The sequence below is a fragment of the Phaenicophaeus curvirostris genome, chromosome 13, assembly GCF_032191515.1.
Source record: "Phaenicophaeus curvirostris isolate KB17595 chromosome 13, BPBGC_Pcur_1.0, whole genome shotgun sequence".
NCBI classification, from domain to species: Eukaryota; Metazoa; Chordata; class Aves; order Cuculiformes; family Cuculidae; genus Phaenicophaeus; species Phaenicophaeus curvirostris.
In genome coordinates this window covers 11,594,774-11,621,009 of record NC_091404.1, presented here as the reverse complement: position 1 = coordinate 11,621,009, position 26,236 = coordinate 11,594,774, and the positions used below count along the sequence as shown (strand labels likewise).

Below are 26,236 nucleotides of genomic sequence, written 5' to 3'. Positions count from 1 at the left end.
TAGCTTTTGTATCCAGTTTACATCACAGATTTACTCTGTGACCTTTCAGATATGCATGTGGGTCTAGATTTCTGAATCATAGATACCCGAAAGCTGGCATATCCATTATGTGGGGTTATTTGAGCTTGTTTTCAGAGGTGCTAATCAAACTTGGCTTCAAGTGAAGTCAGTGGGAGAAGACAGGCAGAATGCCTATGTGCTCAGCCCAGATGTTAGTGCACAAGCAAGATCCTCACCAGCCCCTTCTGCAGAGCAGAAATGCCCATCATGCTAATCTGTGTGGTCAGGAAGATTCCTGTGGCATTGTAGGTATCTTCTTGGGAAGAGACAATGTTTCTGTGGCCCCACCTGTTGTAGATAATTTGCATGCACTTGCAAAAATGTTTTTTATTTAAGGACTGGTGAAAAATTGCTGACTTCTGTAAGGCCACTGTCTACAAGACTTGTGCCCACTTCCTAATCAGCATCCTGTTATTTTAATGCTAGCTGGTTTACCCCCAAAAATCTTGGTTCCTAACCTGTTTCAGACCTGTTGTTAGAATGTTTTCTGTCATTGGTTTGTACAAGATCCCCTCCTATACTATTTTTTTTATTTGAGTAGAAATAATTGTTCTTCTCGTATGGTGCCGCAATACTGTGCCTCTGAACAAGCTGATCTGGGGCCTCTGGATGTTCCCTGGGTGTACTGTTACTGTCCAGTAGCTAGTATGGTTTCTGCAGAGCTACAGCTGTGGGCCACCAAAGAGCTCTCCCTGCCCTCTATAAAAATCTTATCTTAGCATCAGCTTTGAGCATCAACTTTTTACTATTGAACAGGAGAGGAGCAGAGGATACGTATGGCATTGTGCTAGCTGGGGATGGTTAGGGAACTGCCCCTTTACCAGTGCATCATGCTCCACTGATGACAGATTTCCTCCACATATGTCCCTTCCTGATAATTGCAATGAACTCCCAACTTAGCTCATATAACAAGGCAAGTGCTAATAGCTTGTCATGGCTGGCCTGGGTTGACTTTGAAACCTTGGCCTTAAGGTGAGATTCTCTGTGTGCCCTTGGGAGTCTCCTGAGTTGTTACTCAAAGTAAAATTGGCTTTTACCAACTGTGTGGTAACAAGCAGTGGCTGAGCGTGACTGCATTATGCCCAAAAACCTTTGTAATTTAATTGGGAAATTGATTCTTCAAGTCTTTGGTGTGATGTAGCCCACTGTTGGTTGACATCCTTCAGTACTATCATAGCCTTAACTACTACTAGTTTTGCAGCCAAACTCCAAGGATGTTGGCACAATATGAGAGGCAGGTGGTTTTGCTTGATTGGAGTCATGTAATGTCATTTTGTCCCCTACAAATCTCAAGCTTATTTCCATTTTCCCAGCACAAAGCACAGTCCCCCCAGCTGGACACCAAACATTTGGGTGCCAAGGAATGTGGAAACCCATGAAAAGTCTCTATAGGGGCAGTAGTGAAGGGACTGAGTTACAACCCTACCCTGCAGCCAGGCTGATGTTTGCGTTTCTCTCCCAGGACTACACCATCACCATGTACTTCCAGCAGAGCTGGCGGGACAAACGCCTGGCATACAATGACCTTCCTCTTAACCTAACCTTGGACAACCGGGTGGCTGACCAGTTGTGGCTGCCTGATACCTATTTCCTGAACGACAAAAAGTCCTTTCTGCATGGGGTGACAGTGAAGAATCGCATGATTCGGCTCCATCCTGATGGGACTGTCCTGTATGGCCTGAGGTAAGTCTAAGGGGAATCTTTGATGGTTGCAGTTGAGAATGACATCTCTTCTGAACTTTCACCATTTCCAAAGATATTCTGGTGATGCAAGTGCCCCAAAGCCCAAGAGATACTCAAGCCTTGCACAGTTTTAAGTATCTGTGCTTCCTCTATACTAGAAATGGTGGTTTCCTTCAGGCCTCCAAAGATTCCTGTGCTGCTATAGACAAATGTTGGAGATGGTAATAGTCTGCTCTGAGTGTTTCAGGTCACTGTCATTCATGTTGCATAACACTTCTATTTGAAACACTCATTTTCAGTTGCTTGTAATTTTCTGCAAGTTTGGCCTATGGAGATGAGGCTTTGTTACTCTTCTTTCTAAGACTGAATTTCTGTAGCATTTGAGTCAAATCACTTTAGTCATTTTTCAGTATGAGATGGGAGACATGTTTTTGTGCAATTAAAAAAAAAAAAAGCCTCTTTACCAGAGCAATTCTGAAGACTGAGGTTTGAAAGTTGATATCTAGTAGGGGAATGGTCCTTGGTGAGGAGGCTTGTTGTGGTGTCTTGAATAAATTAACATAGATAAGTTCACAGCCTTTGAAAGTGCTGTGCTTGTGGGCATTGGAGGTGGCAAAGGTTGGCCTTACTGTGTTATCTGGATGCGTGGAGATGCCAGGGTAGGTAGCAAAGTTAACTGGAGGGAGCACAGGGTTAAAAAAGGGTGTCTGCAACTATAGGTGACTGTGCAGGTATTGAATGAAATCTAGGTTAGCTGAAATCTGGACAACAATTTTCTCAAGCCTGTATTTGTCTGCTTTGAGCTTTTCTCCTATTTTTTTTTCTGTCTTTTTGACTACCAAAATTCACAGCTGGCTTTTTAGACCTGCCTCCACATTCACAAAAGATCTGGGCTTACATCCCAGTGCAGCAAAGGGGGAGGAAAGACCTTTTTCCTTCAAAGAAGGTACACCCACCCTTCCCATTTACAGTATCAGCTCCTCTGCTGCTTCGTGTTCTGTGACAAAGTCTGACTTTTTATGACTTTTTTTTTCCTCTCCTTTAGGTAGCAGGGCTGTTTAGAGCAAGGTAGGGCTAGGTAAAGGTATAGCAAAGTAGGAGGCTGCCGAGAGCATCCTCCTGCCGGGGCACCAAGGTGGCTGTGCCTTATGCTTTCCCTATGGCAGAGCCCTGGGAAACCAAAAGAGCAGCAGTCACTGCTGGTGCTGAGATCCACTGTGGTATGTGTGGTGATGTATATACTACTTTTTCCTTCCAATTAGTGGTTGTTTCTTGCTCCAGGCCCAAAGACCACAAAAGGTGCCGTAGTTCTGCCTCTCCCCTCCTGGGACAGGTACATCCATCTCTCTGTGTTGGGCCAGTGATGTTGTTGGTATGATACTGCCAGGGAGCCCGGAGCCAGCTTTTCTGACCCACCAGAAAGACCGCAGCCTTCCTACAGCTGTCCACTCCAAATTTCTTCCTTGTGTTAAAACAAGAGTGAAGTCTGGGTGAGAAGGTGCCTGCTTGGGGTAGGTAGAGGCATAAATTCAGCCCGTTGGGAAGGAGTGGAGAAAGAGTGCTGTTAAGATCAGGCTGTTCTTTGCTGCTGAGGCAGCCTGGCTGAGCATAGAGCTGCCTCCCCCAGGCTGGTGGGCAATCTTTGCACGCACCTGCACAGCAAAGAAGCAGAAATGCTAGTGTCTTTCTATCAGCTACCATTTAGTCAATTCAAATAACAAGCAGTGTGGTGAACCCTGCAGCACAGGCAGTAGAAGTCCTTGTAGGGTTTCTACTTGAGCTGGCTCAGGTTGGGACACTGCACAAGAGCCTCCTACACTGTCCCTTCCCTTCTCCTCCCAAGGGCCCCAACAGTGTGGGGAAGGGAACTCGGTTCGTTTGCCTGACCTGTAAAAACGGGTGAGATAAGGAAAACTGCATCTAGGCCAAAAGAAAGAAAATGACAGCTGTTTGCCCCTGTTATTTCCAGGGCCATAGTAAGAGCTGCCTGTGTTGTTTTAACTTTTGGCTGGTTTTCCTGGAAGCTGCTCTCTTGCCCCTGGAGAAAATGGCAATTGCAAAAATGAAGCACTGAGCAACTGCAGCTTCTATTCCCAAGCTGCACCTCACGTCAGAATGGCTGCTTTTGCTATCCTGCAAGCTCTGGGCTTTTAGGGGACAAGCGAGGTGCCTTGAATGCTCGAGGTTCCTCTAGCTTTATTCACAGTGGTGTGGACAATGTTCTCTCTAAGGCTGCTTTCTGTACTGACTCCTGCACCTGCAACTTTGCTGACAACAGAAGTGCTAGGTGCAGTTTTGCAGTGCAAATAACTGTGATCCTATTCAAAAATATGTAGACACGTGCACACAGGTGTAAGCAGGTAAGAAAATGTTCATTGAATATTCACCTGTGGTCCCTTTATTTTTGTAAAAATGCAGCCATGCTTGTCCTGCAAACAGGAAGAAAAGTGCAGGTCCTCCCTTGGTTATTGTTCTTGGTTTTTTTTCCTGCATTTTTTGGAAGGATTCATAAAATGCAGTTGCCCTGATGGAAGAAGGCCAAAGGAGGCAATTTCTGTTTCTCTCTTTTTTTTTTTTTTAACCACAAGTGAGATTCCACAGCTCTGCTCCTTCTCCTGCTACCTTCTCGCCAGTCACTTCCCCCTCCTTTGAGCTGATCCTGTAGCACAGTGACTCAATCATGCTATTTGTAGCACAACAGTCATTTTATTTTCCAGCAGTCTCTGATGTCAGAGACCGGGGAGGATGGCACCCTAGCAGGCCCCTATCTTCAGCAAGTGTTCAAAAGGCCAGCAGGATCAGGTTGAGCGCTGGATCAGACTCCAAAATCCAAGTTAGCTAGCACAGCAGTCAATGGGTATTTGGTTTCTGACTTCAGTGAGAACAAGATTGGGCTTCAGATAACTTGTTTGCATGAGTAAAAGAAGCCCTTTTTCCTCTGCTCCGCTCCATTGTGAGAGTTGTGTGTCAGAAAAGCACATGCTCGGTTTTGGTAGAATTAGCAAATTAGCGGATGAAGAGAGTGCAGCAGATATAATATAGCTACATCTTAGGGAAGCATTCTGTACAAAAGCTTGCTCCAAAATTAATTCATACTGGGCTCAGATTAAAAGCTGGTTGCCAGGTCTCCAACAAAAGGAACGCATAAACAGCAGCGGGCTGCGCCAGGGTGGGGATTCTGGGCTGCTGCGGGGCTGGGGTCAGCGCTGATGCTCCCTACCCCTGTCCCCTAGGAGGGAGCAGATGGCATAAATCCCAGAAGGCTAAATGGGGGCCTGGAGCTCAGATCTAGCCCAGAGGGCACTCTTATCTTTACAAACAGTGTGGTGGGAGGATGCAAACCAGCAGAGCTGACAGTGTTTTTAGGAGGTGTAACCTGGCATGGCCTCCAAACACCTTGCAGGAATTAAAAGTGCCTGTGAAACACAGGAGAGCTGGTAACCTGTGGCACACAGCAGGAAACTGCTCAAATGATATGGAAAGTCTGCAATACGAAGGGAGGCTTAAAGGACCTACCCACAAAGACAAAGCAATCACTTAATACGTAGAGGAAGGAGGTAGATAAAGTAGTGAGGTAGAGCTGGATAGCATGGGCTGAATTCAATATGTATTTCTTCCTAAAGACTGTCAGAAATTGCATTGGTTTCACCAAATTTTAAACAAAAAAAATTAGGGAGAAATTTTTCATTTAAGAAAAAGCATTTTATGGAATGTTGGTATTTTACTCCTAATTTTATTTAGAGAATTTTTTACTTATGTCAGTATTTCCCTCAATATTTCAAGCTGCTTTACTACCACTATTGGCATTTCAGAGTAAAATAGAGAATCACCAAATGACTTCTCTGCACCTCCAGAGAATGTCTAGTCCACCCATGCCATAATATCCAATAAGCTTTGCATTATCGCATACACAAGCTCTGCACTAAGGTCTGATATTTTTATTTCCTTTTCTAGACCATGTAGCATCCATTTGATAGGGTAACAAGTTGACACTTGTCACATACTGATGTCATCAGTATTTAGCTATCTGTTTTCAGAGACCTAAAAATAGAACAACTGTAACAATGCTGAAATTCTCATATGGTAACTTGAAATCTTACTTGAAGCCAGCTTTAAATATCCTTCAGGGAAATCTTGAAGCTGTTTGATTTCATTCTAATTAGGGACAAAACCAACTCCAGAAAAAAACAGGTGCTTTGAGGAACCTAGACTGTATCTTTGGGCTTACAGGGGAGCAAGAGGGCTGGGATGCTGAGAAGCAGGCGCGAAGCTGGGTGGACAAAAAGTGAGATGCAATGCCTGACTGGCGATGAGCCCAGGCAATGTAAACTGAGCAACTGAAAAACTGCAGAGGAATTTGATGACAGAGACTAAATCTTGTGCAGAGAGAATGAGGGATCTCCTCCTGTGAAGGTGGTAGTGGTGGTGGGGAGCATGTGCATGTGTTTTGTTTTGGTTTGCTTCTTTTTTTATTCCTGTCCATGATAGTCACTGCAATTAGAGATGAGGCGGTTTGGATTCATGCAAAGGTGCCAAGGCATGGGGGCTCTGAGCACAGTGAATGCTCTCTTGGGGAGGCAGACTCCTGCTGTCCTCATCAGTGTAAATACCTGTTCAATGATTAAAGCAAGGAGGAGGGGGGAGAATTGTCATACCTCAAACAACTCAAAATTTGCAGTTTTAAACTGATAGAAGCTTGACATACATGCTTCAACAGCACCTTATTTCTGCTTTTCATGGAGGCAAGTTCCCATCAGTCAGCTGCTCCCTGCAAGACAGCGGCTCCTGGGGGACGTCAGCACTCGCATTGCAGCAAGCTACTGCTGACCTGCTTGTGGACCAGACCTTATGCCTGGGCAAGGCAACAGCTAGAGCACCACTTCTAACTTACCTAACATAGGGAAGCAATGCAGGTTAACAGATGTATGTCTAGCATCCCACCCACTCACTCATCCAGCACTAAGTATGCTGTCAGAGCCCCTGTGCTGCCCTGCCTGCTCCCCACAGCTGGAGTTGTGCTGGACCTCATCCAAAGGATTTCTTCCTAGCGCCCATCTCCAACCTACCTCTTGATCAGGACGCAGCCCTGTGTGTATCGCATTCCCCAGGTCCCAGTGTGGGGTTATTGGGTTCTCCAGCTGGTAGAAAGTTTTCTCCTGCTCCTGTCTCGCTTGAAGGCTGCTGTTTGCAGCCATGTTCTTTTTCTCTCCATAGGTGTTATTTGATTTTTCTGCAGAGAAGATAGCCTGATGGTTTCAGATAGAGGAGTTTTTCCCTGTATTGAGATCACTGACCAATTTTCTTCTCCCATCTCACAGGCCAGAAAGGAAGAAATCTGCAATTTTTGCTTCCCTTTCCCTCTTTGAGAGAGGTTTCTCGGAAAATGCGAGAGATGATTTAGGCTCTAACCCTGCTTTGCCTGGCTTTGCAGGCTTTGCCTGCTCCCTCCATAAGTCAGGCAACAACAGCAGAAGTCTCTCCTTTGGCAGCTTGGGTGCAAAGAGTTGGGCTTATGTCCAGCCAGCCAGCTCCTTGGAGCTAGTCGTGCGGTCTTGTACTGCTCCCACCATGGAGCTATTCTTTGGACCAGTTACTTAGTGCAAAGATGTGAGTGGGAGGAGGTTTTGTTAGCTGGATGAGGGGAAATAAGAATTTAATTAGGAGCTCAGCTCCCAGGTTGAGGTTAAGGACAGATTCCCTTCTCCATGTTTTGACTTCCGTGGCTGGTATGAGAGACTTAGCTGGAAACACTGGAAGGAAGTTTAATAATATGAAATTTCAGAATAATCTTAGAAGCTGTGGAAGAGATTTGAGCTCACTAAAACAGGAAAAAGCAGCATGCCAGAGCTGCTTCTCTATCCTTAATGGTGCAAGAACAGTCAAGCATCATCAGGGCCTGGCTGGAATTGCTGCCTGTGCTGTATTTCCTATAAGTCTGACTTGTTTATTAGCAGAAATAGATGTTAAGGAGTATCCACAAAGAGCTAATCCCCCCATCTCCTCACAGATCACTGAAACAGCTTGTGTGGCCTGAACCCCCAGCTCACCCTGGCAGCACCTCTTAGTCTTTTTGCTTATCCTCTCCCAGGCACCATTCTGAGCCCATCTCAGGACCCTGTCTATTCTTCACCAGATCTTGCAGGTTTAAGTCATGGGTTGCTGTTTTATTAACTCAACTTCATTCCAGTGTGATGCTATTGAAGAACAAAACCTCTGTTATGTGCAGGTCACTGTTGCCTGAAGCAACCATAACAAATGAACCTCTTTTTAAATATGTTCCACTTGGGTCTCTCTTGTCCCCCAATCCAGCTGACAATTTGCCAGACACACAGTGCATTTGGAATTGAATAAAGAGGCAGAAACCCAAAACACTGCTGCCAAGGCAACTCTCCTTTTTACTCTCCTAAGGTGGAAAAATGGTTGATTTAGGTGGCTGGTACCCTAAGTACTAGTTTAGAAGACCTTTTTTTTCACCCTCATCTAAGTGCAGTGGACACTGTTATTTATCAAAGGATGCCTATGCAAGCACAGATGTTTTTGGAAACAGTGACCTTAGCAGGATTGTGCCAAGGATTATGGAGTCAATTGTAGGCAAACAGACACAAAGGGAAAATATTCCATATCCTTGCCTTGCTCTTGGTTCCAACATGACCTCTAGGATTTTGCAAAGATCAGACTGTGTTAAAGGAATGGCAAAATTCACCACGGGTTTATAAATCCCTTCAGGCCCTTCAAAGTTTGTGCTTACTGCCAGGCAGAAGGTGACATTTGCCAGTGTGTTTTTATGACTGACTTTGAGATACACAGAGTAAAAATTCAATTTTGATTTTTTCCCATGTTCAGCAAAACAGCAATTTTGTCTCTCTCTCTACTCTTAAGAACCAGAATTCCTTTACAAGTCTAACTTGCCCCATGGGGTGAGCCTGCACGAGTCCTGTGAAACCTGAGCTGCTTCCATCAGTTCTCCTTATTACAGCAAACTGATAGCTTTGGGAGTCTGTATCCCAGGTGGACAGGAAGCATCTTCAGCTTCTTAGGAGATCTGAAATTAAAAGACTTGCAACCAGAAACTTATAAAAATGTTTACCTTTTGCTGTGAGAGTGTTTGTGTTAGTCACTGCATAATGACACTTAATCCATACCTGCAAAATAAAATAAGTGCCGGAAATGCTGACTTTGTCTCCCTTTGAATTAGAAAGAGAGTGGTGGAAGTATTTGTGCTATACTCCTAGTCTCATCTATACTGAATTCTAGGCAGCATTCTTTTGAAGTCAAACGTGTCAGTGAGAATTCCTGGGTGCTGGACATCAGTGGCTTGCGTAGTAAACTTTTCTCCTGGGTTTGGTCAGTGTCCATGAACAGTCTCTTGGGCGTTTCCCAGTTGGAGCACAGCCGAGGCTGGTGACCCTTTTCAGCAGGCATTTTGCATATAACCAGACCCTTTCTCTGGTGTGTAAGAATTTAAATGTAGACAAAAGCTGTTCTGTACCAACTGACATTGGCCCTGGAAACCAGGGCCAGACATGTTTAGTTTGCTGGCATAGACACAGTTATGATGCAGACAGTGCAGTAATTTATTTTGTAACAAGGAGCTTAGGGGGAAAGGGGCCTCACTTGCTTTAGGAACCTCTTGAAGGTAACAGTCTTCTGCTCTTTCCCACCCAGCCCTTCTTAGAGAGTCTAGACAGTCTAGACCTGCTCCTTTTGGAATCAAATGGTATCTTGGGGAGGTCATTTTTTGCCCCTCACATTTGTAACTGGTGATTTTCGTTCTCCCAATACACTGGAGATGATCTAAAGGATGAATGGGTGGCTGGGGGCCTTCAGAGCTGATGTTTAGTAGAGGAAGAAGTGACTGAGGCAGGAGCCAAAAGGGCAGCTACCTTGGAGGTGGAAAGCAACAGGATGAGGAGGAGATGGAAAGAAGACATTCAACTACAGCAGGTTTTAATACCAGGTCAGAACTTGATGTTGCTCTGTGTCTGTGAACTTACATAATCATTCTAAATAAGACAGAAGAAGCCATTAATAAGTAAATAGCAATGAGAAGGATAAGAATGGGAATGAAAGGGCTGGTGGTGTTCGTGTCAGGGAACTGAAATATCGATGGAGATGATTTGTAGAAACCTGAGCATTCCCTTTTGAGCTGCAGCTGTAGTGGGACAGTTCTCTACTGCTGCCCAATTCAGCTTGCAGAGCAGGCAACAGTGGAGGGTGAGGCTGCATTACACTTTCTGTGACAGCATCTGTTTTTTCAGATGGTCATAGAATCATAAAATAATAGAATTGCTTGGTTGGAAAAGACCTTTGAGATCACTGAGTCCAACTGTACCTGTCCACTACTAAATCACATTCCTAAGCACTTTATCAACCCATCTTTTAAATACCTCCAGGGACAGTGACTCAACTACCTCCCTAGGCAGCCTGTTCCAGTGCCCAATAACCCTTTCAGTGAATATTTTTTTCATAATGTCTAATCTGAACCTCCCCTGGTGCAGCTTGAGGCCATTCCCTCCTGTCCTATCGCCTGTCACTTAGGAGAGACCAACATCCACCTTGCTACAACCTCTTTCAGGTAGTTGTAGACAGTGATAAGTTCTCCCCTCCTTTTTTCTAGGCTAAACAATCCCAGTTCCCTCAGCTACTCCTCAAAGACTTGTTCTCCATCCCCTTCACCAGCTTTGTTGCCCTTCTCTGGACATCCTCCAGGACCTCAATGTCTTTCTTGTTGTGAGGAGCCCAAAACTGAGCACAGGTTTTAAGGTGCAGCCTCACCAATGCTGAGTACAGAGGCACAATCACTTCTCTTGTCCTGCTGGCCATGCTGTTTCTAATACAGACCAACATACAATTGGCCTTCCTGGCCACCTGGCCTCACTGCTGATTCGTATTCAGCCAGCAGTCAACTAACACCTTCAGGTCTTTCTCTGCCGGGCAGCTTTCCAGCCACTCTTCCCCAAGTCTGTTGTGTTGCATGGGGCTGTTGTGTCTGAAGTGCAGGACTCTGCACTTGGCCTTGTTAAACCTCATACTGTTGGTTTCAGCCCACTGATCCAGCCTTTTCAGATCCCTTTGCAGAGCCTCCCTACCCTCCAGCACATCGACACTTCCTCCCAGTTTAGTGTCATCCATGAACTTACTAAGAATGCACTCAACCCCCTCATCCAGATCATCGATAAAGTTATTGAACAGGACTGGACCCAGCACTGAGCCCTGGGGAATGCCACTTGTAGCCGGCCTCCAACTGTATTTAACTCCATTTACCATGACCCTTTGGGTCCAGCTATCCAGCCAGTTTTTAACCCAGCAGAGGGTATTCCTGTCCAGGGCAGTGGCAGCCAGCTTCTCAAGCAGAATACTGTGAGAAACTGTGTCAAAGGCTTTCCTCACTGTAACAAATAGAGATATAGCACTTGCTCTGTGTGACTTAGAGCTCTGTGGTTGCTTTTCTCAAGATGGTTTCTTTGTCTCGTGAGGTTGAAGGGTGCTCTCTGTAGGGAGGTATCCATGCTACTATGGCTTCTGCTTGGATCTGCTGGGTGCTGGCAGAGAAGTGGGATCTCCATCAGCCCACAGCCTGCCAGAGCTGCTCAATATCTCATTAATGCATGTCTTGGGGTTTTTTTGGGTTTTTTTTGAGTTGCATGGTGGTTTCTCCACAGTCCTGTCTCCCCCCAAATGAACTGTGTCCATTTGCCAGCTGTGTAGCAGAGTAGCAGGGCGGTGAGGACTTGGCTGCTTGATAGCATGACTGCCTACAGACCTCAGCAGGAATTATTAGGGCAAGGGCATGAATGTCTTTTTTTGTGGGGAAGGAGGTGTGAAGTCTGTGACATGTGAGGGGGCTGACCCAGAGGCCCATGAGGTGGGCAGAGACTGAGGGAGGAAAGAAGAGCTGGAGACAGAGGGTGGTGAAGGTGGCTGGACTCAGCGGCTGGAGGGAGCAGGACCGCTTCATTGAGCGCATTGTGCAAAGCGCAGGCGAGCCTCTCCCATGCGATGGGCAGTGTCTCTGTGAATCACCGTCAAAGCAGATGAAGTTTCACACCACACAAATTTTTGAATTTAAAAGGGGAGGGAGGTGGGTAGAGAAGCAGGGAGAGAAGAAGGGGGAGGGAGAAGACACAGCCTGGCTGGGTGCCAGCGCCTCTTGCTAGTGCCATGGGGAAGGTGGCATCCTTCCCCGGCGTGCCCTCCGGTCCCCGCGCTCCCTGCTCCCTTTCACTTTGGTCGCATCTCCTGGAGGCAGCGCACTCTGTCTAGAGCTGTTTACAGGGCAATGGTTTGTTCTCTGTCTCCTCATCTCCTTTTTCACAGAGTGAGTTTCCACTCCTCCTCTGCTCTCTGTCTTTTAACCTTTCATTCTTCTCCAGCTTTCCTTCTCCAGGCTGCTTTAACCCTTGCTTCCCCTATTCCCTCTCCTTGTCTCTGTGGTCTCCTGTCCTGCATTATCTGCTTTGCTGTCTCCCACATTCATTCTTGCCTTCCCCATCAGTGCTCACACTGTCATCACTTTTTGATTCTCTCCTCTTTTTTTCCCCCTTCTTACTTTCCTTCCACCTTTATTGTCTATTAGCCCCATTGAGACATTCAGGAGCTTCTTAGCATCAAATCCCCCGCCACATATCTTTCCATCTAGTCCTTCCAGTGTGTCTTCTATGTGCCAAGTGAATATATCTCTTCACATAATAGCTCAGACCATATCAAGATAATATGTTTGTATGCATCAATGTATGGCGCAGAGGTTGGTCCTGTGTCCTTCTGGACCAGAGGTGGAATGTGCTGTGACCCTAGAAGGTAGCTGGGGTGCCTGAGCTTTACTCCCATTCCCCTTTGGCTGTGAGAGGTGAGAGGACCCTCTCATCCCTTTATGAGTCCCTCCTACCCATAGTACACAACCACCAAAGGAGATAGAGAAATGTCTTGTTGGCATCTCTAGGAGCAAATGAATGTTCAGTCAGTCATAGAGGCCTCAGGTGGACATTTCATCAACAGTGGCAGGTGCTGTGTAAAGCAATGTCAGGGTATGGCAAAGAGAAGTTAGTGCCCAGGGTGATTTTTGAGATCTAAAGGATTAAACATCCCCTTCCTTCCTGGGATACCACTTGCTTTATCCAATGTAGGGCTGTTTTATCAGATTTTTAGGAAGCCCAGATGCAGGACCTGAGCTGAACTTGTTGTCCCAGGTCTACTGCCCCCCAGCACACCTTGTCATGCTGCAGAAGCCCCATAACTAGCTGGTCCTCTCTACTGGTGTCCCTAGGCTTGCCAGGTGCACCTCACTGTGGGGACAACACCACAGTGGGAACGCTCCAGACAAGCAGGTGCCCAAGGCCCAGGAGAGCCACCTACAGCTGTGCTACCTCTGCTCTGAACATGCAACAGAACCTTCACCCAATTCTCACACGCCTGATCAGCGCTACATGGGCAGCTCACCAGGAGCATGGGACCTGCAGCCAACTGGGGTATCTCTGAAGGATACTGAAATATATGGTATTGATACAACCGCCCTTTAGCTGGAAGGAAAGATAAAGTATCTGGCTTTTGAGGACGGATGCCCTCTTAATCTTGTGTTTCTCCTTTCTCTCCTGCCTGTCCTAACATTCTCCTCTTTTTGAATCAACAGGGCTAAATTCTGCCCTGATGTAAATCTTTGTTGATACAAATTGCTGTGATCTTGCAAAAATCATTGAAGTGGCTCTGGATTTATGCTGGCTGTTAGCGTGAGCAGGATTTGGCGCATGGAGTGTGGTAGCCATAGCTCACTGTGTCGTGCTCTGCATTTCCAACCAGTACTGCAGGTGATAAGCAAATCCTGTGGAAAGGTGAGAGAGTCCCTCTCGAACCAGAAAAGGCTTCCCCTGAATGTCCTTTGTGTAGCCAACTTACCCAGCCAGGCTGCAAATTTGGGAGGGACACTGTGGAAAAGTTTTAGCCCACAGGGTCCCACAAATGGGGTGGAAAATTTTCATTTAATACATTTTTGCATCTCGCACTTTAGGGAAAACAGAAGAATGCATTTGTAACTGCTATTTCCCACGGGTGCAGTATAATATATACAGTATATGCCGTGTGCGGCACAGGAGGATGAGTCATACCCGTTCGTGACTCTTTGGTCTCAGCGCCTGGCCAGAATGGACTCTGCACCTGCCACGTTCGGCTTTCCTGGCAAGGTGCAGCTCCCCCAGGTGTGCTCCTCCACTGTGCTCTCCCATGCCCAGCTACCCTGGCCCAGGAGGATTAGGGTGGCAGAGGCATTGCATTTCCAGCAGCTCCCCTCGATGTGTCAAACTGGGAGGCTGTAAAAGCAATACAAGGAATCCCAAAGCCGTGGTGATAATTTTTAAGTGGCTCCTGTCGTGTTATCCCTCTCCCCCTCTGCGCTTTCTCTTCCACCCCAACCGCATTACAGATAAAAGGGTTAAGAGCTCACTTGGGCCCCCTGCTCGGAGAGAGGGCAGTTGCAATGTTGTATCTAGACCCAGTGAGGATATATATAAATTCCCTCCGTCTCTTTGGATCTATTTATAGCACGGCAAGCAGTGGCAAAGGCTCTCCTCAAGGCTTCATCTCCTACAAACAGTCTTCACAGACAGCAGAGAGATAAATTTAGCACACGAGATTTCTTAAAGAGCCAGTAGCTCTGCAGGGCTGCTCGCCTACCCTGCTACAGCCTCCACCCCGATACCTCCACTGGGGTAACCCTCTCCTGTGGGTACTTGCCCCCACCTTCTCTCCCCCTTCTTTCCAATTTTCTGTCCAGCTTTACCCATTCTCTCCTCCTTTCTCGACTCTTTCTTTCATTGATGTTTTTTCTTTCTTTTTCCCCTTCTTTTTTTTTGCTGGTTTGCCATCTCATTTTCTCTGCTTTCTTGTTTTTCCTTTTTCCCCCTCCTTTTTCTCTCTGCCAGGCCACAGGATGCAGAAGATAAAGCTTTCTCGTTAACAGTTCACTGGTTATGCCTACATAGTAAAAAATGTGTAGCTTGATTAATGCCTTCCAGATGGTTAATTGAAAAAAAGAGGGGGTGAATGCAGCAATTTCTCTCCCCTCTTCAGCACTCTGCACACATACACTGCAAAGGAAGAAAACTGCATTAAAGGGTGAGGGGAGTAATATATTTGAGAAATAGGGCCAGCTTGTTAATTCCAGGGCAGTGTTGCCAGGCTGCTGAGTTAGCTGTTGATTTGCTCTGTCCCTGCTTCACGACCTCTTCCTCCATCTATCCCACCTCAAAATTCCACATGCCAGAGTGGTCCTTCTTTATGTACAACAAGTAACACATAAAAATCCTGCTCGCACCCTCATATGAACCCCATCACCAGCACCGTGTTTCTCTGCCCCCAACCCCATGCTCTGATGACCTCAAAGAAACACTGACACTCATTCTCTCCCTATATTTCTTTTTTGTGGAGATGCATCCACCCCCGCAATGTGCCTTTCATGAATCTTGATCATGCTATTGTTTGCATAAGAGTGACCTGCTACCAGAGCTGTGACCCCATCAGTGGGGTCTGGGCTTTTGGATTTGATAGTGCCAAAGCGGGTGCGATGGAGGGGTGGGTGGTAGGGCAGCAAGTAGGGTCTTCAGGGCAACTCTGGAGGAAAGAGGGATGATAATGTGGTCAGCTGTTCTTCTCCTGAGGTCATTGCAGGGCAATTTAATCAATGTGTCTTTTGTTTTACAGGCATGTGTTTGCGGTCTCCCTCTTACGAACTGACATGCCTCTCCTCTTCCCCCCTTACCCATAGCTCTACCTACTCCTGGTTTCTTTTGTCTCTCTCAGGGAGAGACAGAGAAGGAACACAAATCCCTCCCCACCCCATTAATAGAGATGCAGCCCTGCTGACATGAGTCACGAAAGGTTTAAGCCGTACAGTTGAGGGTTAGCTGCATCCAGTCCTCTGCCCCTTACACCTCCCACCATGGTTCTCCTGGGTTTCCAGGGAAACAGCGGCCCCAAATGCTGCCTGACTTTCACATCTGCCTTTCATTTCTCCTTTTTATTTTTTTTAAGAAAAAATACACAACTGATTTCTTTTTTTTTCTCCCTTACTCTTTCAGGATCACCACCACAGCCGCTTGTATGATGGACCTGCGGAGGTACCCCCTGGACCAGCAGAACTGCACACTGGAGATTGAGAGCTGTGCGTATGCCTCACTCCTGCCCTCTACCATGTGATGCCACCTAATCACACCATCTTTCCACTCATGGGGTGCCTCCCAGGGATGTTAAGGACCACCTGTCCTGGAGGAATGTCCCCTGGAGCAGGACTAGGCTCCCTCATCCAGACTCCCTCCTGAGGAGACCTCATGGATGAAATGCCCAGGAAATGGAGCTGTAGCAGCGAGCTGGGCATTAAAATCACTCACACCTTCGTGAGGGTTGTGGAAGCTTCCCTTAGCCCTAAGAGAGACCTGGGAGCCTGCCCTCACGTGTGGCTGGCCCTGTTTTGGGTGGGAGGTGGGACCTAGGCCCTTATACAGTTCCTCCCCATCTTGATCTTCCCTTGACTCCTATGGAAAGCCTCTCCTGATTGCACTGGCGGAGGAGGTCCAGCTCTCCCTCATAAAAATGCACCGCAGCATCCCCGCAGGAGCGGTCCAGAGCAGCACAGATCTGACAGTAATGATGATGCAGTTTCAGTGGTGATTATCAGAGAATTGTTTTTTTCATAAAAGAGGTCCCACAGCATCCATAGTTGGAAGGCGCTGTGCAGCCTCACCACCCCTGCCTGCGCCTGGGAGCCCCCTTCCCACTCGCTACTCACCATCACAGTGCTTGGCGTGGTGGGTAATAGGATGTAAATTAGGTTCTGCTGGAAGCACTAATGACATGTCATTTTTGGCACTCCTTGGCATTTTGAGAATAGTTTACGGTGCAACCAAGAAAACAGAAGGCAGAGAATTACCCACAGTTCGCCATGTTGCGATTTTGTTCTTAATGGGACATGTCAAGCCAATTTATTAGCTGAAGCTACATTTCCTTACAATATTTCTAAGATCCGTGCGGAGATGAAAAGATTCAATCATTTCCTTCCTCAGAGCTTTTGTCATTTACACACTTACATATTCAAAATCTGCAGGGCTCCATTTTGTTTGCTTCCAAGTCCACACAACTCTGGAATAACCACCCTTTTATGGCTAGTTTAAACCCCAAAGTATATAAAAAACCCAAACCAAACCACCTAATAGCTCTTTAGTGGTGCAGGGGTGCTGGGTTTGTAAAGCAGTAGCAGGCAGCTGGGATCTCCTTGCCCATAGCAGCTTGGGGCACATACGTGCTGGCACTGTCTGTTGATCCCATCCCTCCATCCCCAAAATAGCCCTCACTGCGTATACCCCTGCCTCGCTGAGTGCCAGGATTCAACAAAAACCTGATGAGGCAGGCAGCAAACAGGCTGTTAATCTGACGTTTTACGACGTCGTATCAATACTTTATGATATTTCAGGTTGAAATGACTCGTCTTTGTGAAAGTTCTTTTACTTTTTAAAAGTAAAATGGAAATTTGGTTTTCTTTTTAAAGCTAGAAATCAAAGTGAAGCGTTTATTTTTAGACTGAACAACCTTTCCCTTCAGAATTACTTTAAAAAATGGCTTCCTGAAAAACACGTTCGATTTCATATTGCATAATGCCATAATAAAAAGAAATACCAAAACTGGTACCCAGTACCAGCAGGTCATAGAATAAATGGAATAGAGGTAGTTAACAGTGAGATCTCCTAAAATTAGTTACTGTAATTTGACATTTTCATTGCTGATCAGGAAGTAAATTTGAAGTCACTGCTGTTAAATTTGTGGATGATGAAGATAGCAGTCTGCGTGGCTTGCTCGCTGCACATTTGAATACCTCTCAATTTGAATACATCCAGAATGCATTTGAATAGAGCTAAATGCAGAGGTCTGTGCCTGGGTGCGGGAGTGCAGTCCAGGCTGGCAGGCTGAGGGACTCTTACCCGCATGGGTATCGACTGAGGGCGATGATGAAGGGATGGCAGCCCCAAGCACCGCTGCTGGAGGTTGCGTAGCAGGGCTCTGACAAAAAGGGCTGGAGTGAGCCTTGGTTATATAAACCAGGGGAATGGTGAGTCAGAGCAGGGAATTGATTGGCCTCTGAATACGTTGCTGGTGGGATGGGGAAAGGGACACTGTCTATATTTCATTTCCAAAATTGAGAAAGGAAGTTGAGAAATCAGAAGAGGTTGAGAAAAGATGTTAAAAAGTGGTTCAAGGTTTAGAGCAGATGTTTTGCAGTGAGAAACCTCAATAGCTGGATCTGGTTTGTTTACTGCAAAGGAGGTAGAGAGGTGACTTGTTTACAGGCTAGATGCACCTCTACAGAGGGGGAGCATTGGGTGGAAAGGGCTTGGTAACCTCCTAGAAAAATTCAGAATAAACACCAGAGTCTCAAAGTCTAAGCCAGATTAATTCAAATGGAAAATAGCATACCATGTTTTTAGCTGTGAGAGTGTTTGAGCTGCTGGAATCAACCACTGGGAGGAGTCGGGGATTTGGCTGTTTCCTGCTGCTTTCCACGCTTGGTCTCTGTTCTTTGGGAGAGACACTGCAGCCAGATGCAAATACCAGTTCCTGTACACAAATCTGGGGTACTCAAGGTAGCGCAATAGCCTGCAACACCCCAGCATCTGCAGCAGATAAGATTATAACCTAAGGGTCCTGAATCTCTCTGGGCTCGTGGGTGTGAGTGCTTTAGCACTTACTGCCATGGGAGCAGGAGCGTGCCATGCGGGGAGAAAGTAGAGCCCTGGCTTAGCTGATTTACATCAGAAGCAGATCTGGCATGGCATTTGGAAGATTGTTATGATTTTTTAGCACCCATGAATAAGCGCAGTAATGACTGAGAGCGTGAGATGTGGGCTTGGAGACTACACAGTCATCAAATAATTAAGTTTGGGAAGAGACCTCAGGGTTTCTCTACTTCATCCCCCAGCTCAAAGCAGGATCAGCTATGAAATCAGGTTGCTCAGGTCTTTGTCCACTCAGGAGAGGCAGGATGACACCTGCTCAAAGGTTCAGCTCTGATCTGGGTAACCCTTTGTACCTGAGGCTAGGTAGAAGAGTTTCTCCTGCATGGTACATTCAACAGCTCTTCATTCCCCTAATCCAACTGATAAACTGGTGCTGATTTTGGTGGCAGCTCTAGCGAATGTTCTTGGTGGATATTACTAGACAACTGCCTCTCTGCTGCAAGGGCTTGTGGATAAGGCAGACTGTATTGCTGCACTGCAGGTTCTGAATAAAAGCTATTTATGTGCATAGGTAACGTTCATGCTCTAAAGGAAGCCTTGCACCATGCTATACCAAAACCTGTATGGATCTTACTGCTTCTTTGCACACAGAGGTCCTCTTATGCAGCTTGGCACTTTGTTTAGAATAAAAGGCCACCCCTTGTGCTGCAACAGCCCCAGTGCTTCAAAACCCAGCTTGCAGCAAGTGGCATTTGTTTGCAGGTGGTGATGAATACTTTTCCACAAGGGCAATGGGAAGAGCTGTGATCATCACACTGATGGGAGCTGCATAATTTCATCCCCTGGCCTCATTCCCCTTGAGTCCAGAGCCTCTGAGGAGGCTTTCTCCCAGGACTGTGGCTTTGGGCTCATCAGCACTTCCAGCCCGTGCAGCTCTGTGTAGTTTGGAATTCAAGTAAGAGGCTGAGAGGATGTACCCTTGGCTGAGTTAATAAATCCAGTACCCTGAAACATAAGGGATGAGTACTTGTTACCAGCCTGACTCTTCTTCCTCTTTTTTTCCTATTACTGGCCTTTTCAGCCAGCACTTGGTAAAAGTAGTTCCCAGTCTCAGAGAATTCTGTCTGCTTGCTGTCTCCAAATTTTGACTGAGAGAACTTAGAAGAGAGAGATGCTCTGATGCTCTGATTTCTTTTCAACTGCTGTTGCAGATCTTTTTCTCTCTGGTAATTTTTAATACTCAGATGCTTTGTTTACCTAGTTCATTAGAGTGTATTGTGTGGTCTCCCCCTTCTGGTAAAAGGAGGAAGGTTTTGAAAAGCGAAATACTGTGTTTGGTGCATTTGATAGAGGCTTCTGATGCACAAGTCGCTGTCATGTCAGCCACGGAGATTATGTAGATCAAGCCAAGGCTTGATGGGCCACTTCTCACTTTTTTTCTCCTGAATTCTAGCCAGAAGTGGGAGTTCTCACCAATTTTTTTCTCATCTCCTGGGGAATGTAATGCCAAGCTCAGCTGAAGAAGAAAAGTACGTCAGCAGGGAGGGGCTATGCTTGCTATCTGATGGTGTGGGCTTTCCTTAGGATCTTCTTCCAGATTATTGTAGTGACATGGGGGTGTCATCTCCTTCAGCTTGTCAGCTTAGTTCTTTCTCTGTGTTTTGTCTCTACAGATGGTTACACGGTTGATGACATTGTCTTCTTCTGGCAAGGAAATGATTCTGCTGTCACAGGGATGGAGGTGCTAGAACTGCCCCAGTTCACCATTATTGAGCAGAGGCTGGTCAGCAGGGAAGTGGTCTTCACCACCGGTGAGTCTCTGCTGAAGGGATATGATGGAATGTGCAAACCTTCTGCTGATCAACATCAATGTCATCGTTCCTGTGATTCTGATGCTGAAGCCATAACTTAGGATCTAGGCTTCAACTTAGAGTCCTGTTTATTTGGAAAAGAGACATCTTCTGTGCCCAACAAGTTTGCTTCTTGTTTGACTGCTTCTCTTCAGAATCCCATGGGATCATATATTTTTGCTGCAGTTGTTTTCGTTTTTTAGTCAAAATACCTACTGATCTCAAAACAGAACCACTTTAGAAGATTCTCAGCCTTAAACTTATTTTTATGTGGTTTGCAACTGGCTCTCAAAGCTAATCTAGGTACACTAGTAAGCAGAAGAATATATCAATTGAAAAGCAAGTGGTCTATAAAATAATGCAAACCCATCTGTATACAGCAATACAAAGATCTGGGGAAAATACCTTGGATGATTCAGATACTGCCAGCTGGAAAGTTTGAGGGGCTTGGATTTTGATTGCTGTCTTCAGTTTTATATGACATGGAGTTCACTGCCAAAATAGCATGCCACACACCTGTTAAACAGGACAATTTTGGAAATGCCGTGAAATCACAGCCTGAGTCTATCAGTGGTGGTGATAGTGATGTTATTACAATAGTGCCTTGGGGGCATGCTGGGAGCAGGGTCCCATTGCAACAGCAGTCTTGAGGCTCACAACAAGAGGCAGTATTCCTCCAAAAGAAGTCTGCAGTCTAAATAGATAAGATGTTCAAAAAAAGACTGGTGCAATACTGTTTTCAAGCTATGCAAATGGCACGTAATGGTGAGAGAACATAACCTCCTTTTTCCCAGTCTGTCTCCTTGGTCATTAAAGGCTGTTGTTCTCTTGTTAATTAAACTGCCAGCCCACAATTACACCCATATTTCAGGCTGCTGTGTTACCTAAGGAACGGAGGTGGAAGGGAGGAATGGCTTGGACTTTGTTTCACAGCAATGAGAGAAGCCCAGCTTTGTCCCTGTCAAAATGGTCCTGCTCCTGTAGAAGAAATGTAAAAAATTGTCGTCGCTATCTCCATTAGGTTTGCTAAACGATTAGGAGGAAATTGCTTGGAAAAAACTTGGAAAAAATAAGACCTACAGATTAACTAACAGTACTCTATCTGCACATGAATTTGCCCAGTCTGGCCAGAACCCATTTTTAGGATAGCATGGGAAAAATATGATTCAAATCTTCATTGCCATTTGGAGGAAAAGCTAAGAAAATCATTTCACTGCATCCAAATATAGGGTTAAATTCTCCAGTGCAAACCTGTATCAAATGTCTGTATGGCTCATACCATAATACAATTTCAGCACTGAACAGACATTCTTCTATGATGTCTGATATAATAACATAAGTTATGTAGAGTTTTCTTTCTTAATATTCTGGGCCTGCTGAGCAGACTCTGAAGAGCCCTTTTCCGAAATCTGATGAGTCTGCAAAACCAAATGAGGAAAAGAAGATAGATTTCTCATTATCCTTGCCTCTTGAGAATATTTTCCAAATAAAATTTCAGTTCCTAACCTAAGTTCTTACCATAAATACAGTCTCGCCCTTCTCTCAAAGAACATCTCTCTTTAATGTCTCATTGACAGGTTCATATCTGCGCTTATCCTTGAGTTTCCGGATTAAGAGGAACATTGGTTACTTCATCCTGCAGACTTACATGCCATCTATTCTCATTACCATCCTGTCCTGGGTCTCCTTCTGGATCAATTATGATGCTTCTGCTGCACGAGTGGCACTAGGTATGTACTTTTACATTACATGTTGAAAAAGGTGGGGGTTTTGAGGGAAATAATCCAGGACAGCTGTAAGAAAAAAAAAATACCTTTTTCTTTATGAGGTAGCAGCGAAACAAGAAGCGTAGATCTGTCAAACTTTCTGTCCCAAATGAAGAACATCTTTTTCCTAAGAACAAACTTCTAATTTTCAGCCAGAAGAGCTCCTTTTTTTTTTTTTTTTTTGTTCAGAAGTATCAGTATTTCCCAAGCTTGGTCCTGTGTTATTTGAATCAGTAAAAGTTCTGCCACAAATTTCTGTGTGTGCAAGTTTAAACTCTATAACAGGAGTATAAATGGTCACAGCTTCTCAGACATGTGAGACTCTGACATGCTGTGACCCTACCAGTTCCTTCACTCTAATTCATACTTTTTGTCTTAAGAGCAGAGTCTAGGCACCTCTTGGTCAACAGGTATATCAGGGCCAGTTAGTTGGATGATAAATGCTGAGGTTGAGTGGCCAAAGAGTGGAAAGAATGGTGTTAAATGGCTAGAAGAAGAAACATGGAGGAAATGGGTTACACATTTTCATGATACTATAAGCCCCATACAGACACGTTTTGTAGCTGAAGACCTTCATAAGAAAGGCAAATGTGGGACAGTAAAGCCCAAGTTCTTCTTAAGCACGTGCTCCCCTAAATAAGAATGTTTTCCTATAAGAGGAAAAAAATGAGGTCTTTTAAGCAACAGAAGGGAAGTGGGGGTGGATTACAGATGAGGATTTTGAAGAAGGAACAGGAGAAAGGGGGGGTGGCTGGCATATGAGAATTGGGCTGTGCAACATGACAGAAAGTTCAGAGGAAATAAGAGAACCAAGGAAGAAAAAAGATTTCATCTGTGAGTGGGAAACGGCTCGAAGGGGTGGTGGAGCACAGGTACTGGCTGTGTCTTACAGAAAAGGTTGGGGGCTTTAATTAGCTCTAAGAGAAGATAGAGTTTGAGAAGACTCAGAGGATGGATGGTTTGTTCAAAGATATAAAATAGATAATTTGGCTGGACTTGCTTGGTGAGGCTGGAGCAGGGATGGGAAAAGAAGAACATGGTAAATTAAAAAAGTAAGTTGTGTTGACAAGTTAATAACCAGTGAAAGAAGAAAAAGAGACCACGGCAGAGATTCTGGCACAGTGAAAGTACAAGCAGAATGGTGGCTATGAGATGCACAGCTGTTGAATTTCTGCTGACATCTGGATTCAAAGGTGAAGACAGAAGAAAAACACTGTAGATCAGAACTGGAACAGCTCTCCCTAAACTATTCCTGACAGCTCTCTATCTAAGTCGCCCTTAAAATGCTCCAAAGTGCCTAGCCTCCTCCAGATTTACTTGCTTGTACTGTCAAAAAGCTCTTCTTTGCCTCTATTCTAAGTCTCTATTGCAATTTGTCCAGTTCTTAAAGGAGACATGGTGAATGTTCTGTTCCCCCTTTTTTTACCCCAAATTTCTGGATATTTAGACAATATTATATATTGTATGCATATAAATACATCTCCCTTCTGTTTACTCTTCTGTGAACTGAAGATTATTAGTTCTTAGAATCTTTTATCAGGTATGATACTAAAGATATGGTTAGGGTAAAGGGGAAACAGGACAAGTAGAGGTCCAGGATGCACAAGGGAGGTTTGAGAGCCATCACTGTAGAGGTAGGGATAAAACCAGAAGAACACATTAAGGGCATAGAGACTAAGAGGGATGAGGAGTAGAGACACCAGAAGAAAAGAATGTCGGCAAGATTGCAAGAAAAACAGGACAGCTGAGCTAGAGAAGTGAGAAAAGATGACTAGGTTGAAGTGGAAAAGTTACTTCCCCCAAAAGAAGCATGAAGGCTCATTGCCATCTTTTTGCAGCTGGCAGAAGACTGTAAATGAGACATATCCAAGACCACTCTGAGAGTCCAGAGAAAGAAGAGGCTGAGAAGAAACTGAAGAAGGGGAATGAAGCTGTAAGAGTAATCATGGTGCACCAGGTCCTTGGAGACTGAGTAGATGGGGAAGAAAGTGCTCAATGAGACAAAACAATATTTATTTAAGATGCAAGAAAATATAAGTAGGCCTAAAAAAGAGAGCATGAGAACCATGGAAGTGTACAGATAATAACTGAAGTAGGGAGTGGTAAAGCTGGTGAGAGGAAGGTTGGAATTGATGGGGTCAGTGATGTAGACAGAAGCCTATAAAGCAGGCAGAAAAAGAGAGTGCCATGAAGAGGGAATCTCTTCACTCTTTCTCCTATTCATGACATTGGTAAGACACAGCAGGTTATAAATTCATGTCAAGGATATTGAGGCATTCAGCAGTGTCCAGGGAAGCCTGATGAGTTCATGAAGTGAAAAAAAGAAGAGGTTGAGAGATTGAGGGCAAAACTGACTGAATGTTTCCTATCACACTGAGGAAATGAAAAGGATCAGGGAGGACTTAAAGAACCAAGGTCCTTATGATACCCAGTTTTGACATTTTCTCTCACTGCTGGCAACTCGTTTATTTTCTGCAGCAATTTGTCCTGGGCAGCTGAGCTTAGAATAATGATATTTTTTTTCCTAGTTGCACTGCTCTCATCCCTCCTAAGGTTGTCCAGCTGGGAGGAGGGATGGGAGAAGCAGAGAGCAGCATTTCGGGAAGCCATCCTGCCTTGGTTGTTAATAGAGCACGTACCCTCTCCTTACAGGGGTCACCACGGTACTTACAATGACTACCATCAATACCCATCTGCGGGAGACTCTCCCAAAGATCCCTTACGTCAAGGCTATTGATGTTTATCTCATGGGCTGCTTCGTCTTCGTGTTCCTGGCACTCCTGGAGTATGCTTTTGTCAACTACATATTCTTTGGGCGAGGCCCTCGGCAGCAAAAGAAGCAGAGTGAACGGATCAGCAAGGCCAACAATGAACGCCACCGTTATGAGGAGAAGAGGGTGAGAGAGCAGGTTTGTCCTATTCTTTCATTATGGCAGGAGAATTCAGATGCTCCACTGTTCATTCAGTCCTGGGTGAGGTGTGGAGCAGCCTTTCTCCTCATCACAAGGGATGAACTCCAGTTCCCTTGACTGGTGACTACTGGGACCTTTTCCTCCTTGATAATTTTGTCATCGTCCTCAAGCCAACCTCATCCAGTCTACCCCCTTGCATGGGGCAGGTGTACTCAAAAGTATTCCTGTGGCTTTTGGTCCTACCATGTTGGCAGAATCGTACTACCCCACTCAAAAAGTTTGCTGCAACATCATGTGTAGTCCTTCAACTCCATCATCAGTGAACAACGTTTTCAAATGCAGAAGTCCAGGTTCAGAGCTCACAAATTACCTGGTCAGTGGTATTGTTACACCAAAACCAGTTCAAAATCAGCCTTGATGATGTGGGCTTGTGTGTGTCGTGCACAGGATATCTCCACTACCTGTCTGTCTTCCCTGTTCTAGGTTGACCCTTATGGTAACATCCTCCTCAGTACTCTGGAGATGAACAACGAGCTGCTGGCCACAGACATGATGAGCAGCGTTGGCGACTCTCGAAACTCTGTCATGTCCTTTGAAGGCTCGGGAATCCAGTTCCGCAAGCAGCTGGCCTCTAGGGATGGATTTGGTCACCACCCAACCCTGGACCGACATGTCCCACTGGCCCACCATGCCGCAGCCCGCAACCGTGCCAACTGCCGTCTCCGCCGGCGGTCGTCTAAGCTGAAGCTCAAAATCCCAGACCTGACAGATGTCAGCACCATTGACAAGTGGTCACGAATCATTTTTCCAATCACCTTTGGATTCTTCAACCTTGTTTACTGGTTGTACTATGTAAATTGATGCCTGCAGCCTCCAAGAGAGATAGGGACAGACACTCAGACAATGACAACACAGGAGTGTTGTGGTCTTTTGGGTTTGAGTTTTACTCTTTACTATCATTATCATTTATTCCTTTGATTCATTAGATTTATTCTAAGCATACTCTTCTCTTTTCAGCACATGTAAAACCATGGAGTGTGGGGGGTAGGGAGAGAAGGGTATATGGGAGGGGGTTTGGTTTCAGGGAGGGATGTGTTTGTCTTGATTTTGAGTACCTGCTGAAGGACTTAAACCATTGTAAAAAAAAAAAAGAAACAAAAAACAACCAAAAAAACCAAAAAAGAAAGGAAAAAAAAGAAAAAATGCAGAAAAAAAAATAGAAAAAAACTAACCACCACCACCACCACCCCAAA

At 45.4% G+C, this 26,236-nt stretch overlaps 1 protein-coding gene across 2 annotated transcripts in view; it reads left to right on the top strand.

The window, feature by feature from the left end:
* The window catches only part of LOC138726010 (gamma-aminobutyric acid receptor subunit beta-4), a 70,723-nt gene extending 44,715 nt beyond the window's left edge, over nucleotides 1-26,008 (top strand). The window contains exons 4-9 of one of the 2 annotated variants that reach the window (XM_069867362.1): nucleotides 1,523-1,743; nucleotides 15,810-15,892; nucleotides 20,129-20,266; nucleotides 21,883-22,035; nucleotides 24,724-24,968; nucleotides 25,467-26,008. In XM_069867362.1, the coding sequence (XP_069723463.1) occupies nucleotides 1,523-1,743; nucleotides 15,810-15,892; nucleotides 20,129-20,266; nucleotides 21,883-22,035; nucleotides 24,724-24,968; nucleotides 25,467-25,844 (1,218 nt within the window). In that variant the 3' untranslated portion in view covers nucleotides 25,845-26,008. Of the gene's footprint in view, nucleotides 1-1,522; nucleotides 1,744-15,809; nucleotides 15,893-20,128; nucleotides 20,267-21,882; nucleotides 22,036-24,723; nucleotides 24,981-25,466 lie in introns of both variants that reach the window. The other variant, XM_069867361.1, reaches the window with a different exon arrangement.
* Nucleotides 26,009-26,236: the final 228 nt, after the last annotated feature.